The following is a 15,735-nucleotide window of genomic DNA, read 5'->3' as shown; positions in this document are numbered from 1 at the left end:
GGCTTCCAAAAATAGGAGGTCTCAAATAATAGGAGTTCTACCTTCATTTTTTCCTATGGCAAGGATTTTCATATTCAGTGTACTATAATCCTATTTATTTAATTTTATTTTTTTTAATATTTAAATTCAGTTAACATAATATGTATTACTAGTTTCAGGGGTAAAATTTAGTGATTCATCAGTTGCATATAACATCCAGTGCTCATTATATCAAGTGCCCTCCTTCGTGCCCTGGCTTGACTTTCTACTTAACCTCCTGACTTCACTTCCAAATGCTCATCATACACTTACCTTTACTATCTCAAATTTAGAATGTGTGGCACCAAACTTTTGATTCTCCTTCCCTGCTTCCAATCTGCATCTTTCCCCAGGGTCTCATATCTCAATAAATAGTACCACCACCAATCCTGATATGAAAATGTTGACTCCTCTCTTTCTCTCACACCCTTATGCAATTCCTCAGCAAATCCTGTTGGTTCTATTGCCAATATATATCCTAAATATCACCACTAGAATAAAAGTTTCCTAAGAGAAGAAGCTTTGTCTATTTTGTTTGCTGCTATAGGCACACAATAAATATTTTTTTGAACCAATGAATTCAATTAGTGTTGCAAAAAATGTCTTGCCATTTGATATAGCCATCAAGAAATTTATATTCTGTGTATGCTTTCAATTATTCCAGAAGACATTGTCTATGTAATTCTTATATAAACTGTATACATTGCTTACATAGGCACAAAGAAAAGATCACTCAGAATAGCAAACTAATTGTGAATGGCATGTGGGGGAGCAAGCCCTCCTTCCTACTGGACAGATCTACATGTGTACTCCTCTAGCAATTCAAACTCAAACCTGCCTTGGCCAAATTCATCATGACCCCTCTACTAATGACACTTGATTTTCTTTCTATATGTTTTATGTTAAGAAAAAGACAAATAAGATAATCACTGTACTTTAACTAAAAACTTCTGTTAATCAGAAGATTCTTTTCTGTTCTTATCAATCCCTACATCTGATGAGTTGCTAATTTCTACCTCCAGAATGTCTCATACTTGTTTCCCTTTTTTCCATATTCAATTCTACTGCCTTGGTTTTACCCTTATAATCACTTTCCTGAAGAGTCTCAACAGACTTCCCAGTATCTGGTCTCTCATAACTTCAACCCATTCTTACCATTGCCCCAGATTAATTTTCCTTTGGGAAGCTCTGATATGTTAGAACTTATTTCCAAATGATACCCATCAAATAAAGAAGACCATGGAAGTAAAGCAAAGCATTAAGGGAGATGACTTAGAGTCTCTATTTTTTGAAACCATCCAGAAAAGTTCATGAAACCCTATGTTTTAAGGGGATTCCTTGGATGATATTTCAGCATAGCTGTTTATATATCTGCAAGCAATCATAAATTTACTCTTTCTACTTCATCAATATAGGTGTCATTTCTTTCTAACCTTTGGAACTTTTTAAAAGTCTCATGCTCTCATGTCAAAAAAACCTCAAATGGTACCTCCTCAGTGTAGAAGTACCTCCTACCCCAAGTCAGATCAAACTTTTATGTTTCTGTGTTCTAACATTTAACATATGCCTCTTCAATAACCCTCATACTATAGTCTATTGTTTACATGTTTGTCTCTCCTACAAGATTAGAAATTCCTTGTAGGTAAGGACTATGCCTCATTCACTTCTGTATTTCCTCCACAGGATGTAATAGAACAGATTACACATTGTGGGTGTTCAATAAATATTTGCTGAATGAAATAAGAAAAGGAAATAGCTTCAAATTAGATAAGCCCTGGAAAACCAGTGTGTTGGTACAGGCTGCTTTATTTTTTGGGGTATGTGCCTTTTGCTGCTACAGTTGTACTGAGACCACTGATTCTCTATGTTGCTTTTACCTCCATTTGGATCATAAAGATATATTTGCATGACTTCAAATTAACAATCTGTAGATACTGCCATTGTTGCTGATGGTGACTCAGCACTCAGAGAGGCATAATGAACTCCTGTTTACCAGGAGAGAAATTCTATGTTAGGCTTGACTTGCTACTGCTCTTCTTCCCCTCTAGACTCTGTGGCCAGTTACTGATGATGACTTATAGATCACTAAGGCAGTGGTGATTAGACACTGAAACTTCAGTTGAGTATACAAAAAAATTTGCATGAGAATTTGTATTTTCCTTATATTATGCACATATTTTTCAACTTGCTATGCATACTAGCATAGCTGTGCTATCAAAGGAGGAATGGAAATGGAGAACAGAGATCTGTATTTACCTACTGTTCAGAAATGGGGAAGCTAAGTGATAATATGTAAAGCTATTCACACAACTAACATGATGGCAGCTCTCTAATACTAAATTTCACTACCTGGGCAAAAGGAACAAATAATAGCCATATCACACAGGTTGTTGTAGGATTAACTAAAACAATGGATGGCAAATATTTTTGTTGAAGATTTATGTAATTAGTGCAATATAACAATTCCAAGAAACCTAACATGTCTGTAATTCAAGTGATTCATAAAATAATGAGAAATAGTAATACAATCGGTTCAGTAGGTGAAGGATCTGCTAGAATTAGCAATACCTCCCATCCCTGTGCAAGAATGCACATCGATTTTTTTTTCCTGAAGATTTATTTATTTGAGAGAGAGAGAGAGAGAAGGAGAGCACGTGTATGAGTGGGGAGAGGGGCAAAGGGAAAGGGAGAGAGAGAATCTCAGTCAGACTCCCCACTGAGCATTGAGCCCAATGTAGGGTTCCGTCTCACAACCCTGAAATCATGAGCTGAGCCAAAATCCAGAATCAGACGCCTAACAGACTGAGCCACCCAGGCACCCCAAGACTGCACTTCAATTTTTAAAAATTTATAATTTGATGGGTATTTCCAGAAACTGAAGACTGAAGTTAGTCAAAAGCGTTTATTGTCCCCTTATCCCTCATTAAATGAAATGTCAAGAAGCATCCAGCTATTGCCAACATTGCTCTTGCACTCTACCTGAAAGAAGAATTTTTTTTTCAATTTTCTGAACAGTCTAGTGTATCAGAATTGGCATAAGTCACTGGCAATGGGGAAGAATGATAAAGAATTCCTAAACCTGAGACTTTGTGAGCATTTCTGAAACATACTGGGCTCAGAGGGGGATATGTTTGGTCCTTTTAATTGCAGGAAGTGCAGAATCACCGTAACATTCAGTCTCAGCTCTCTTATTTCATCTGGGACACCAATGGTCGAATGTTTCCTTAGACTTTTATAAAACATAAAAGACAACTAAAAGTTACTTTGAAACAAACACAGTTTAAGTAAAGATTTTGTATATTACATGTTCTTCTCAGTTATTGCAGAAATATGCCAATCTTGGTGGAAGGATCTTGGTGTAACTTCCTTGAGAAAAAATGAAGAAACCTGCCACAGTTTATAACTCCCATTTCTTTTCATGGTAAGAGCAAAATAGTTTCATTGTAATATCAAGGGGATCTCAGTGCTGGGAGAAATTTTACAATTGGTATCTCATAATCATTACTCTCATAATTATGTATTTATTTTAATGTGTACATTCCTTAAGATGTTTGAAAACTCTAATTATTGAGGTTTTATTTTTAATTTTTATGTAAAAGAAATTTAAAGTCTGCAATATATATATATAATTCCTAAGGAATTCCTCTTGGTAGAAGTCTAGTATTTTATCTGGTAGCTAAAAATTGTTGTATGCCTGACATTGTTCTAGACATTGAGGATGTACCTGAAAAAAAGAAAAATAAAGAAACTGCTCTCATGGAACTTAACACGTTACTTGAGGGAGACAATAGAAAAATTGACAAACCAACAATATAATTTTAAAAAATAATAAGTTCTATGACAAAAATAAAAAGGGATGGTATCATAATACATGAAGAGGGATTCAGGGTGATCCAGAGTGGGCTTTCTTAGAGAACTTTTCTGAGGATATGACAGGTGAGGTGAGCAGGAGCCAGTTGTGAGAGGGTCAGAGAGGATTATAAATTGTGAAGACTCTAAAGCAAGAATACACTGAGTCAGTTCAAGGAAAAGAAATGATGCTACAAGGATGGATCCCCCAAAGGATACTCCTTCTTACATGGACATTCATTCAGGGACTTACTCATCTCTGGGGTATATATTCTTTTTGTATCCTTAAAGCCTAGTTCATTTTCTCAGGGGATAGTTGAAAATATCTCTTAAGTTTGTCAAAGTCAAGGGGTTATATAGAGTTTTTAGAATTTTTCAATTTGGAAGGTAGATTCTTAATCCTGCATGAAAAAAAAACTAGGGTGCATTAAAATCATATTAGTCATACAATGCAAATACCTGTGTGTGTATACATGTGTTATTTTTATGTGTTTTTAAGTTCTTAAATTCTTATTTTCCCTTTTTGCTCTGAGATAATTCTTCCCATCTGACCAGTTGCAAAATTCACCATGCCTGTGGGAAAAACACATAGATTTATAAACAAGGTAATCTTATAGACTTTCAGGAATCTATGAGTCACTATCACCATCTCTGATGACTTCAAAGAACAAGGTCTTTCTAGGCTTTCTTGTATCTAAAATATAAATCAAGTCCAAGCATATAGATGTCCCAATAATTATGAAGTCTTTTTCCTGCACCAGCTGGTGAAATTTGTTAATGTATTTCTTTTTGAGCTTTCTAAGATTGGGGAAATTTTATAGTAAGTATTTTCATTGGAAAGATTAAGTTTTTAGCCATTCTTTTACAACTAAAAGTTGACTCAGTTTTACCCAATGACAAAATTGTTTGATAAGCACTTAATCATACCTCTTTACTTCTGTCTCTGAAAGACCAGCACTATCTGCACATTTTAAGAAAGACAAATTGGCTTCAAAATGGTATTTATAAGGAATATGGTTCTCTACCAAAGTGGATGACTCATCAAATTCATTCTAAATTGATAAAATAAATTATTATAGACAATGGCTTTCTTACCCCATTTCTAGCAATGTAGTGATAAAATCAAAGCCCTACATGGTTGTAAACCATGTGTTTTATAAGTTCATTTTATAGTCACTGAGTAGGAATAAAAACTCACTGAAAATCTAGAAAAGAATGCTGCAATCTTTAATCACCGCTCTATTCCCATTGTGAGCTAGGAATAGCAAATAAAGGGCTTTAAACTAATCACAGTTTTAGAAATTTTGGAGTGTTCCCATGTCAACTTGTGGGAAAATATTCCCTGTAATTCCCTAAGGGCTGTCCTGGGGTCAACACAATATCATTTTGATTATTGGAATGATGAAATTCCCATTTAAGATAAGATTTCAAATGAACATATTTAGAAAGTTACAAGTAATTTGTAGTACAAATTTGGGGCTTTAGTTGGAAAATATGAAAAATTTTCATCAGGTCTCAAATTTTTATCTTTTGCATCTCAGTATGAGGTCAAAAAATGATTTAAAAGCCAAAAAGATGGATAGCTGAGGGCATAGCGACCCATCAAAACCTCAAAAATAAGTCATTACAAAAATCGTTTTAGTGAAAAATTATACAGAATACTGGAAAATGTTAATAGAGCGATGGCATGTAAGAGTCCTAAATACCTCTTTCGGGAAAGACATATGAAAAATTATTTTAAAGAGAAATTACTTCTCGGGGTACCTGGGTGGTGAAGTTAGTTGAGTGTCTGACTCTTGGTTTGGGCTCAGGTCATGATCTCAGGGTTATGAGATCGAGGCCCATGTTGGACTCCACACTCAGTGTGGTGGAGTCTGCTTGAGATTTTCCCTCTCCCTCTGCCCCTCCCCTCCTCTAAAATAAATAATTTTTTTAAAAGCTTTAAAAATGAGAAATTACTTCTCAAATTGAAATAGTCTACAAAGCAGACATAGCAACAGTTTTTGCTATATTTTAGTCATCTTCCTCTTCTCTTCCTTTGTTTCCTCTCCATTTCTCACTTTCTGCTTTTCTCTTTTCCTTCCTTATGCAACACAATAGCAAGAAGTCCAAGAGTAAGAGGAAGAGTGGGAACTCAAGGCAGAAGCTGTAATGTTTTGTAATGTGAACTTGAAAGTGACATTTCTAGCCTCCTAGAGGTAATTATCTAGAAAATATTGATTATGTCTTTTATTATCAATTTTTGTTTTCATTAAAATAGGCTTGATTAAATGAGCCCCAAAGAGGACACAAATCCCAGGGTGAAAACCTTCACAAATACCTATCCCTTTAGATTTATTCTTTACATTATCCCTACAATGCTCTCATGAAAAATGCAAACTAATGATGGCACTCTCCTTAAATCTTCAAAGGGCCCCCTCTAAACTGCAGTGTCAAAGCTAGCCGAAATCTCCAGTATGGTACACAAGGCCTTTCATAACCCAATCCTCATCTACTGCTCCAGCTTCATCCCTAGACTCTCCTCATCCGCACTTACTTATACTGGAGTTACCCAATTGCTTAGCATTCTCTTCATAGTCCACGCTATTTCACGCCTCTTTGATTTTGCTCATGTTGTTTCCTCTGCTTAGAACATCCTTACCCAATTTTTTTCACCTGTGTAACTTGAATTCATGCGTTAATACTCAGCGTGGGTGTCATCTCCTCCTGGATCTTTCTCTAATCCCCCAAATGGAACTAAGTGTCCTTCTTATATGCTTCCACTGCACCCTGTAACCCATCTATCAAGAGCACTTGTCACATTATACTGAGATCGTCTGTTAATATGTCTGTCTCTTCAACCAAAATGTAGGCTCCTTGGTTTCTATTATCTCTGTACCCTAGATTCTGAGCACAGTAACTGGCACAAAGTCTCCCCATATTTATGTTATTTCCATTGGCAGAGATCCAAAATGTGAAGTGGATATATCTTATCAGCTTATCTTAGGCTTATGCCATCAGGTCCTTAATTCCTCTAACTCCCCTTGTTCTGAGTCCATTCATGTTAAAAATACTTTTAACTATTGCATAAACAGAGACAGTGTTCCTTTATACTTTCTGTAACAAAGACAGTGTTCCCTTATACTTTCTAGTCCTGCTTGTAGTTAGGTTGATAAAATATGACTGGTTTTGGCCAAATGATTATGGGCATGACTGACATGTGTTGATCATTGACAAAGATAGTTTAGAGCCAGTATTTTTTCCCAGTTCACTCTTCTACCATGAGGCTGCATGATACTTTATAGGCTGCCTAACAACTTATCCCTGAATTTAAACATTTAAAAACAAGAAACTTTTATTATCTCACAGCTTCTAAAGTGTCTATGAGAAATTTGGTAAGATAGTTCTGTCTCAGAGTATGTCATTTAAGTTTCAGTCAAGCTAGGGGGCAATGGGAGGATGATGCTATGTTATCTCAGACTGGATGAGGATTTGTTTCCAAGATCATACATGTGGTTGTTAGCAGGCCGCATTTCCTATATGGCTGTTGGCTGGATATTTCAATTCCTTACCATGTGGGTTGCTCACAATGCAGCTTATGTTCTCCAGAGCAAGAAATCCAAGAGCAAGAGAAAGTGTGGAAACTCAAGGCAGAAGCTGTAGCCTTTCATAATGTGATCTTGAAAGTGAAATACTATCACTTCTGCTGTACGTTATTGGTCACCCAGACCAATTCTGGCACAGCGTGAAAGGAACTACACAGGGTGTGGCTATCAGTTGTTGTGGGAACATTGAGAACCAGTATGGAGGCTGGTTACGACAGAGGCCACATGTTAAGGTGGTACATAAAACATGAGGGACTCCTCAACCTTGAGTCGCTATATGAAACTGACTCTCTAACCCACATTAAATGTTAAACAGACAAGAAATAAACTCCTGTGACATAAAACCAATGAAAATTCAGGGTTTATTTGCTACTACGACATAGCCTAGCTATTCAGACCAATAAAGCTCTTCATATAGATATGACGATCGGAAGAGACTATGATGATTGAACACACTTCAAGTATTCTAAGATTCATAAAAGTGAATCACAGACCTGTACCTCTGAAACAAATAATACATTATATGTTAAAAAAAAAAAAGAAGAAGAAGAAGAAGATAGCAGGAGGAGAAGAATGAAGGAGGGGATCGGAGGGGGAGACGAACCATGAGAGACTATGGACTCTGAGAAACTGAGGGTTCTGGAGGGGAGGGAGGTGGAGGGATGGGTTAGCCTGGTGATGGGTATTAAAGAGGGCACGTTCTGCATGGAGCACTGGGTGTTACAGGCAAACAATGAATCATGGAACACTACATCAAAAACTAATGATGTAATGTATGGTGATTAACATAAAATAATAAATAAATAAATAAATAATGTTCTAAAAAAAGTGACTTCTTTTTTAAAATCAAAACACTGGAATGCTTTCCTTCTTTTTTTTTTTTGCCAGGTTTGTGAATTTGGTTAATGTGCATCTATACTCAGAACATTGACAAAATCAGGTATCAAAGACATCATAGCTGAAAGCCATAGGTGGTTAGCATCCCTTACCCTGGTCTCTTGGAATACAAGAAACTGGCAAGCTTTTCCCACAGTGACATAGAACCCCTTGATATTTCCAGTTACTCAAACTTTTAAAGTAATTTTAAATCACTTCAAGTACTTGATTCATTAAATAAGAACTACCTCATAATATTGTGAAGAATAAGTGAGACAATAGATATGTAACAATGTCTTCTGAAGAGTAAAATACTACATAATTGTTAAACATTCTTCATACGTATTTACTATTGAAAGAAAACCACTGGAAAAGAATCAATGATGATAATCCCAAAATATTTTTTTAAGAATAAAGTACATATTTATTCTGAAAGTTTGTTTTTTGTTTATAAGAAAATTATTCGGTTGGAAACAAATTTAATGTTATTTAAAAAAATATATATCCTATATCCATTTACTTGGTTAAAAGATAATCCCTCATTGGGAACAAAAGTAAAATGAATAAATTCAGCCCAAAGAGTCAGCAATTCAAAAGACTGGTCATATATGTCATCTATTTCATCCAATAGCATCTCAAAGTGTTTCATTGTCTGCATTTAAAGGTCATTTCATGTCTGATGTGATGCTCAATGCTCTTTGGACGTACATAACACCATTATGCTCCAGGAACACCATTATGTGATATAAAGATTGACCTATTCAATCAAATCAATAGAAACTTATGATTTTTTTAAAAAAGTTAACAGTCATTATATCAGAAAAATAAAAAAATAAAGTACATGAGTAGATTTGAAAACCAAAAAAAGAAAAAAAAAATCTTTGGATTATTTGATATATTAAATGTTTAGGTTCTCGGTCTAAGTTGTGTCTAAAGACAGCACATTCAAAAACAAAATAATCCTTGGCCACAATTATCTAACATTTATTCAGTGAGTCACCCCACCCCCATCCCGAACAGGCAAAAGCATTTTTGGCAGCACCTATTTTACCTTGAAATTTTCTCTTGTAAAGTAACCCTAGCCTGACCTTGATTAGCTTATCAAATGAGCTCATCCACAGAGCTAAAGAACTGTAGTCTATCAGAAATATAGCATGGCAACTTGCCAGAACAACTCTGTAAATCGTCTAGAGGGCACATCTAAGCATCATTTCCACTCTTTTTTCTTCTGTGTTTCTGAGTCAAGATGAGAAACAAGGGAGACAGAATGAAATAATGGAACACAGCTGGGCCATGGGACCTGATCAATCCATTTTTGAAACTTAGTTCTGCTCCTTACTGTCTGACTAAACTTTGGAACAAGTTAAAATAGCTTTTGAATTTCATTTTCCTCATTTGTAAAACAAAGCTACTAATCTCCTCCTTATAAGTTTATTATGAGGCATCAATAAATTACATATATGCATTGTAGAGCCTAGCATTCAGGACTTAGCATTTGGTACTCCATAAATATTCTCCATTTTCCTTTGCAGTGAGAAGGGGAACTAGAGATGAATCCTCAGCTTCTCCCATCACAGGTCACTGACTGACTCCTATTAGTGAGCCAGTACTTAATAGAACACGCATCCCTACAGTTTTGGTGTATGTCATAATGCTATAAGAAGAAAGATAGAAAATTCTTTTTTCACTTGTAAAATAACACCAGCAGTGGATACTCCTGAAATATGGGGAGCTGATTGAGAATTCAGGAACTTTGGAATGCTAACCTAGCTGTAATATGTGAGGATTTGCAAATATATTCTAGAATATAAAATGATGAATATTAATGTAAATATATATGTATGTCCTAATGAAATCAATAAAAAAACATTTAAAAACTTGAATACTGTATTTGTATTTAAGTGTTGGATTTGGCCTCTTTTGAAAATTGGTATTATTTTCACTATTTCATTTTCCTAATTTTTTTCCAAATATAGGAAGAATCCATTACATTTAAATTATCAGTAGCTTGTATTATTTCATTATTGTCTGTAAATAATAAATGTTGCTGTTTTCTATGAGACAGCCATTTAAAAAGTTATCACTGAGATTCTGTTCAAATCAAAAACATGGTTTATTTTACCCAGTAAAACTAGGTGGTTTTGCTTTTAGTCAAAGTGTGGTGGCATCAGTTTAATTCTTACTCAGATAAGCATATTTTACATTCTGTAACTTAAAAACACACCAGTTTAAAGCTCAATGGCTAATATTACCTTTTACAGTCATCATTCATGACTTCTATCAGGTCTTGGCAGAAATGAGTAATGTATTATCTCTAACCTCTTTCCTTCTCCTGTGTAGGAAAGGGCGGGTTTAGAAACACCCATGGATGTGAACTGGTCATTAGGAGAAGGAGGAAACAAATGTTTCTTAGGCTTAGAAGTAGTAGCGACTTGTAACTCTGCCAGTTCCATATCTGGGACATATGATTAGCTCTGTAAGATGCAACCCATTACAGATATTTCTCCCATCTCATTCACCCAATTTAGTTTAAATGTTATTGGGTAAATTCCTTAATAGGCAGTGTGTTTCAACTGAGTTAAATCAACATATTACCTGTGTATGTATGTGTGCACACATGCTATTTAAAACATTAATAGTGATAGACCAAACAACAACCCAACAACAACCCATAACTCTGAGTAAGTGGGACCAAGTGCAAGCAAATTTAAGCTGAAAGAGAGTATTATCCTGATAGTTAGCAATGACTTTCACTGAGAGCTAGGAAGGCAATGTTAAGTAGTTAGTATGAGGGCACTAAACCCCTGTTAGGGGATGAGTAGGTGGAGCTGGTATGGAAAAGGAAAGCAACATGTGCCAACTCCATTTTACTAATAACTTTTAGGAAACCTCTCAGTTGAGAAAAAGGCAGAACAGAGGTCATAAAGAGCTACAGAGCTGCAGACTGGCCATGGAGGAAGATGGCTGCAAACTACATCAAGGAGAGATTTCACTAGTGGGAATGAAGGGATAGAAATTGGCATTCAGTGTCTACTATGTGTCAAGAAAAATACACATACACACACACGTGTGTGTGTGTATACTTCTGTATATATTATATATTTCTACAAGGCCCACATTATCAATCTTAATCTTCAAATAGAAAAAACAGACTTGGAGAGTTCAATAACATACTAATGGTCACACAAGAAGCAAGAAGCACACCTGGACTGATGTCATCTGTTGAATGTTCTCATTTTTCATATGGAGAAAACAACAGGGAAGATAGAAGCATTCCAGATTAAAAAAAAAATCATGATATCTTTGAATGCAGAAGTAAGACAGACAGAGACTTACTCATTTCTTCCAGCTATTTAATGTTTGAATTGACTAGAACCCATCACTCCATCCAGTTTCAACTCAAGGAAAAAGAAGTAGGAATAACACCAAATATATTCCTCTGAGTGTCCCCATGAGCCCTCCTCCCAAAACACATTAATTTTAAAAACATAATATTGCTCAAAATGTACTGGTCAAATAATTGAATGCGTCTATTTGGCTATAGTACAAGACATACTTAGGAATAGGTTATATGTGGCATAATTTTGAAGATACTGGAAAAACACTGTGTCCAAAAAGAACTCTACCCTATCTTCTTTCCTATGACCTAAAATTTTATAAGTAGACATGCATATGTCTTTTATTAGAATGCATATACTCATGAAATTTAACGTAGGGTCACCTTTGTCTTATTTTGAATAACTTGTATTGCACTTTTTTTCCCAGAAAACTGCTTTTTATCATTGGGAAGAAACATATGATAGAAATGGGAGAAGGGACACGAGAGAGAGGAACGGTGGAGAGAAGTAAAAGAGGTGGAGATGATCAAGACTTTGTCATTCTGCTCAGGGCATATCCTGTTACATCACTTCACAAAAGGACATTGTGGGGGAAATGACTTCTAACTGATCACATTATATCTGAAAGTTCAACAAGGTTGAAATTTTACAAGTAGTCAGTTACATGAAAGTGCAAATGGTGGGTGGACCCAAAGGGTCAGGGATTACATCTGCTGCCTACACTGTGGTCTTTCACCTTCATACCTAATAGTTACCTCTTTATCTTGCATGAATAATGTGATTCCTTGTCCTGCCACTCTATGCATAAAATTACTTTCACTAAAGGGGCAAAAAAGCAATTCTCAATCTAATCCATTTTGCAAATTTGACAGTGATATCAAAGAGCAGGAAGTTGTCTGTGAGTAATGACACACTGATCATTTGTTTAAATGTCAAACTTAAACTTCAACAACTTTCAGGGAATATGTCAGTAAAGAATGGATTTCAGTTCAGCCAGAGAGGATTTCAATGTCATTTAGTCCCAGAGAAAATAGCTGTCAGTATCTTGAGAGCACAGTGCTTTGAGTAAATTCTTCTTTTTAAGCTGAATGGAATTGGCCATTTCAGCACTTGGGGCTGTGGACAGTGCTCTTTTCCTTGATATTATGAAACACATAGTCTTAACTGTAGAGGTGTTTCCTTCTTGAGACTTTTAACTCCTTAGGCTTGCAAACACGTACCCCTAAACTATGCAATTAGAATATGAAGACTATGCATCAACATTCTGTGTAAGGCCAGAATAAAGTAACAGCAAAGGGAAACAAATTTTATCACAGAGATTAAGCCTGAAATAAAAATTAGGGAAGGGAAATAGTTATGATTTGCAGCTATTCCTGCAAAACAGGTCAAATTTTTACTGCAATGCAATAATATTCCTCTCTGGATAGGATTTTGTTGGAGACAATGACAGAGCCATTAACCCTTCATGGTAATTTATTAACAGTGGACATAGATGCAAGAGAGAACAGGAAATACATTTAATAGGCTTGCAGACAACAAGGAGCAAAGAATTCATTCTCTCCATGCTTTCTAGCTCTAGAGTGGAATATCAATGGAGAATTTTGGATCTGAGGTCAGAAGAAATGGAGCTGAATCTGAATCATGTTCTTTAATAAGCCATTTCATTTCTCTAAGTCTTGTTTCTTCTTCTATCAAACATGGGTTACTTTGAGGTTTAAATGAGAGTGTATGTGAAGGAGTCTGGCACAAGGTAGGTACTCAATGGATGTTCAATTTAGATTACTTATCATTAAGTGTTGGCATAACAGTGATATGTTTCTATGCTGGCGGCCATGTGTTTTAATAGTTGTAACTCTAAGAATGGATGCCAGGAAGGGAAACAAGAAAGTCATTATTATTAGCAGACTTATCCTTATAGCAAAGGACCCTAAGCATGTGTATTTTCACCTTCATCCACCTTGTTTGCATCACCCAAAGATTCCCTTTATGTTTACCTTTAAAACAACAAAAATAGCCTGAAAACAATATAGTATTATTTTTTAAAAAAAAGTTTTCAGAGGACTTGTATCTGTCTTAAAAAAATGATATTCTACCAACTCTCTCCAGAATGCTTCTCAGTCACATACTACCAACTACTCTGCTTGCTGAATTGGTGACAGACTCCCTTGAATGCTTCCTACCCAGACTGACATACTTGGGGAGAGAAGGTAAAAATCAGATTAGTGCTGATGAGTTCCTTATCATTCTCCATTGCAGCTACAAATTCTTTGCTTTGCACTTCAAAGCCCCTCAGCCTATCTCACCTCACCCATCTTCACTTTTTGTAACTGAAAATCAAGAGCATCTTCTCCTAGCCTCCCCCATCTTCTCCTGTCATTTTCAACAGAGATTGCCTCCACGCTGCCCTCTGCATTTGAAACGCCTCCCACTCTCCATTCATCAAGGTACACGCTCCTTCCATTCACAATTCATGTTAAGTCGTCCCTGCCTTCCAAAGCTCCTTTTCTTTAAATGGATTCCCCAGTGGATTAAGTGGATTCCCCAACTGCCCTAATAAACTCCATCACCACAGCCCCATACCGCACTGCACCCCCTCCCCAACACTCTGAAATTGTGCCCAGCTGGGAAACGGACAGGGAAATCTACCTTTGCATAAGAACTCAGGGACGAATAGGGAGGCTAGCGTTTAGCTTGGTCTTGTCTTTGGGCGAAAAAAAAAAAAAAATCCATTACAAAATTTCCTCAAGCCTGGCAACAAGCATGCTCTGGAAAAAAAATATTGGTTGAGTGGATGAATGAATGAATGGATAGGAGATGAATGATTGAGATCTCTTTGGTACTTTTCTCAGATGCCCCTCCCTCTTGCTGGCTCCAGGCATGGTTCCTGTTTAATTCAGCTTCAGTGCGTGAGTGCACTTCCGTGCTTCGCCTGTCTCCACTCCCTGCCTTTTCATTACCACCTCTAGACAGAGCCTAACCTCCTCGCCAAAGGACACTCTACCTGCCTCACAAATCCTTTTTGACTTCAGTGGCCACAGAGAGTTTGCTCCTTAGGGGCACAGCTTTGTCCTCTCCCAGGTTTCCCTCTCCAGAAAGCCCCCGAAATCTCTGGCTACGTTACAAAAAAGAATGACCAATTTCCCCCACATTCAACAAAATCCACCTGGAGACCCTGTCGTTGCCTCCCTCTCTCCGCCTGTAACCGTGGTGATCGCAAAAGAAATGCGCTTCCACGCTTCCCCCTGCAGAAAAAGGAATTACCATTCCAGGGCTCGGTCCTGGTTCCGAAAATCAGAAAACTTTTTTTTTTTTTTTTTTTTTTTTTTTTAACAGAAAACCCCACCCGGAGAGCAGCGACCTCTTTGTTTGCATCCCAGGGGGGAGGGAGAGGTCTTCAGAGCCTTTGCAGCCCGGGGCGGAGGAGACGTGACAGCCCTCTGGAGGGCTGCCCGGGACCAGACTCACCCAGGACATTCCCAATAAGAGCCACCACGAACACGATGATGTACCCAGCGATCAGGACCCACTCATATTCTTTCGGGTGTAGGTATTCCCTCCACAGGTACCGCAGGAATTCCTCGTCGTCATAGTCGGTGGGGTTTAAAAAGGGCTCTTGAGTTTCATTCAGCTCCGAAGCAGATGACCAGTTGCGACAAGGGGGGGAGTCCTCCAATTTGGTACCGGACATCACGGGCTCGAGTCCGGTTCTGCTCAGTGCCGCAAGCCGCTCTTCGCCTGCCCCATGAGCACTGTGATTTGCGGTGCGAAAGGCTGCGCGGAGACGCGAGAAGGGGCTCCAGAGCAGAAAATGACGTGAAAAGTTACTGAGCCAATGCCTCCGGAGTCTTGTGCCGGGCAACTTCTGCGGCGGCTTCACTGTCTTTGTAGACGATTTTGCACCGTGAAGAGAGGCGGCTGAGGAACTAGGGACCTGGCACTGGAGGCTGCAGCAATGACACCGTGGGGAGAAAGCTACCTCGGGCTCGGCTCGGGCTCAATTACTCCTCATTCCAGCACTGAGTCCACAGCTCACAGCCTCCGCCTGCGCTGAGGGAGAGCTGAAGCTGAAG

The 15,735-nt window shown here is 37.5% G+C and overlaps 1 protein-coding gene across 1 annotated transcript in view; it reads right to left on the bottom strand.

Moving 5' to 3' along the window:
- HCRTR2 (hypocretin receptor 2) overlaps positions 1–15,353 on the bottom strand; it is a 126,374-nt gene extending 111,021 nt beyond the window's left edge. Inside the window, exon 1 of the mRNA XM_025890548.1 lies at positions 15,131–15,353. Within this exon, the coding sequence (XP_025746333.1) occupies positions 15,131–15,353 (223 nt within the window). The remainder of the gene's footprint in view (positions 1–15,130) is intronic.
- Positions 15,354–15,735: the final 382 nt, after the last annotated feature.

Source organism: Callorhinus ursinus, unplaced genomic scaffold (assembly GCF_003265705.2).
Source record: "Callorhinus ursinus isolate GAN/ISIS: 27379988/994484 unplaced genomic scaffold, GSC_fseal_2.0 scaffold22, whole genome shotgun sequence".
Taxonomy (NCBI): domain Eukaryota; kingdom Metazoa; phylum Chordata; class Mammalia; order Carnivora; family Otariidae; genus Callorhinus; species Callorhinus ursinus.
This window is presented reverse-complemented; position numbering and strand designations above follow the sequence as displayed.